Here is a 2,658-nt window from a genome sequence, read left to right as displayed (position 1 = left end):
CCTGCCCCCTGGCCTGTGCCACACACCCCGCACCTGCCCCCTGGCCTGTGCCACACACCCCGCACCTGCCCCCTGGGCTCTGCATATGCCTCGGCCACAACACCGGGCCTTTGGCGGGGACCACATAGACGAGCCTAACCTCCCTGGGGGCAACTCTCCAGTACCGCAAACCTCCCCCGTCCTGCACACTGTGTTCCACAGACTGAAATCTTTAGGCTGGGTAATTATGCCACAGAGAGAGAAAACCTGACAACTTTCCGATCAATTTCCAGCGGTCTTGTTTGTGTGCTGGGCCGATCCCGCCCTCCCCAGCCCCCCGAGATTTACTGGAAGCCTGGGTTGCAACCAAAACCAGGGCCTGCCTGTCAGTAGCTCTGAGAGTGACGTTTTGCAAAGCCCAGACATTCCCTATGGCGTGTCACATCCTAGCCAGAAACACTGGGGCACGTTTTGGCGGGTCCTGCCAGGACATGGAGCCTTTCACTGCTAGGTTACGGCCTGACTCTCCCTCGGAGTGGTAATGACCAAACGTTCCCACCTGCCAACTTCCCAGCAGCTTATGTGGAAAGAGAGAGAACTAAAGACGCGCTAATTGTGCCACATTTAATGTGTGTGTCGAATAACAACGAATGTCTCATATTTCTGGGAGACAGAAGAAAGACGGGATCCGAAGGTGCTTTGCAAGTACAGACACCCAGCCCCACTAAAATGCAGCCATCGCTGGGTGGGAGAGCAACTCCCAGACATCACGCTGCATACTGCAAGAAGAAACTTCGGCCAAGGGCACTGAGGCAGCCTTGCTCTTAGGAAAAATGATGTGATCTTAACGTTTGTGTGGCCGTTAGTTTTTCAGGTCTCATATGAAAATGTCTGTCTATCTATCTATCTATCTATCCCCATACACCCTATCTAGCTAATCTATCTATCTATCTCCAAACACTTTCTTTCTTTCTTTCTTTCTTTCTTTCTTTCTTTCTTTCTTTCTTTCTTTCTTTCTTTCTTTCTTTCTTCACTTGTAGTAACTGAGAGCCTAAAATAAAGTGTATATACTTTTCCATCTTCATAATAACCAACCACAACAGCTAACACAATATTGTATATTTGTTGCCACCTTCTCTCCCTTCGCCCACACACATATAAAAACACACAATCAAAAACTATTGAAAGAAGAAGGGCAAGATTTTCAAAAGCATAGAGAGGAGACAGGCGCTCAATTCCCTTTGGAAGTCAATGGAAGAGAAGTGCCTAACTTCTTTAGGTGGCTTTGAAAAGTCTGCCTGAAATGAATAAACTCAAATGTTCCAACTTGTGTGCCTAAAATCACACCCCTAAATCCACACTGAGGCACCTACCGGGCTGGGATCATCTTTGTTATGTTTGTACAGCGCCTAGCTCGGCACTGCCCTCTCCTGTAGGCTGTACCGCGGTGCCGTTACCACTGCCAGCAGCCTGGTCCCCAGAATCACTGGTTTGAAGAATCCTGGCCGGATTTTTGACAGACGGTTTTGATCTCCCAGTGCGAGCGATCACCAAAGAAAACGCACGGATGTCTCCTGAATCGCTGGCTCGCTCAGAGGCGTGTGCCAGGTTCACGCCCTGTGCACATCCACCCCGCAGCTTGGGGAAGTTGGCTCTGGCTGTGATTATTAACCCCAGTAAAGCACAAATCCAAGTGACTAAACAAAGGGGAAAGGATTCAGTACATTTCCTGGAGCTGAACAATGACAATTCTAACACCCACAAGCTCCCGTGCCCTGGGCTGGAGCGGACGGGTTGCCTCGGGGTGTAACTCACAAGATACTTTGCGTTGTGTCACCTACCACCACCGACCCTGGGCCACAGCATCCGCTGGCGCACATCCGTGGGGAGAACCTGCTCCCGGATATACAGGGGCACTTCCCTGTGACATTCACCTGCCGTGCTGGGGGAAAGGAAGACGCTGAACAGGCTGAGAATGACCCCAAACCTCCAACCCTGCAGCCCTCGCTTGGGTCGAGACCCTCCTGCAGTCAGTGGGCGCCTTGCCTGAGGAAGGACTGCGGGGTCTAGCCTTGTGTCCCTGTCCTAGCGAGATGGGTGCAGGATCAGATCAGAACAGGCTAGACGCGGAATGAAAATGTCCAGGGGGGAAGCATGAAACGTTCCCATTCGCTCCAAGAATCGTTGCTCTGTCCTGGTTCTGGGGCAGCTCAGAGAAGACGAGGGGATCTGTCTGGCTAAGGAATAAACTCGAAAGCCCCCGGCCCATGTAACGGCTGCTTCTCATTGGACTCAGGCGGGCAGGCAAGCAAGCCGGAGGGGCACGGGCAGGTGCCTTGGTCTAGGGGTTACAAAGAAGCAGAGGCAGCAAAGTGAAGCCAAATAGAAAATAGCCCCCCCCGCCCCCCAGGAATGGCGAAAGGCGCCTTTAAAGCCAGCTACCTGTTTGGAGCAAAGAGCGGATCTGGCCCTGGAGGCGGCCTCTCCTGCTGGAAGCCTCGGGGAACTTTCTCCGTCCTTCCCCCGGTGTCAGCTCCACCCGGAGAGCTCAGCCTTCCTCTCCCGCTCCGGGCAGCGGAGAAGCCGGAGTCCCTTTCCGGGGTGCCCAGGGTGAATGTGACTCCAGGCAGAGGGGCAAGAGGGTAGCAGGTGGTGATGTCACAGGGCAGGGGCAGGCGG

At 53.3% G+C, this 2,658-nt stretch overlaps 1 protein-coding gene across 1 annotated transcript in view; it reads right to left on the bottom strand.

Annotated features, from left to right (window-relative positions):
* Window positions 1-2,658, bottom strand: part of PAX4 (paired box 4) — a 17,944-nt gene that overhangs the window by 12,399 nt on the left and 2,887 nt on the right. Inside the window, exon 2 of the mRNA XM_029912488.1 lies at window positions 1,821-1,921. Within this exon, the coding sequence (XP_029768348.1) occupies window positions 1,821-1,921 (101 nt within the window). The remainder of the gene's footprint in view (window positions 1-1,820; window positions 1,922-2,658) is intronic.

Source organism: Terrapene carolina, unplaced genomic scaffold, assembly GCF_002925995.2.
Source record: "Terrapene carolina triunguis isolate 2854851 unplaced genomic scaffold, T_m_triunguis-2.0 Scaffold230, whole genome shotgun sequence".
NCBI classification, from domain to species: Eukaryota; Metazoa; Chordata; order Testudines; family Emydidae; genus Terrapene; species Terrapene triunguis.
Note: the sequence above shows the minus strand (reverse complement) of the source record. Positions and strands in the feature narration are given on the sequence as shown.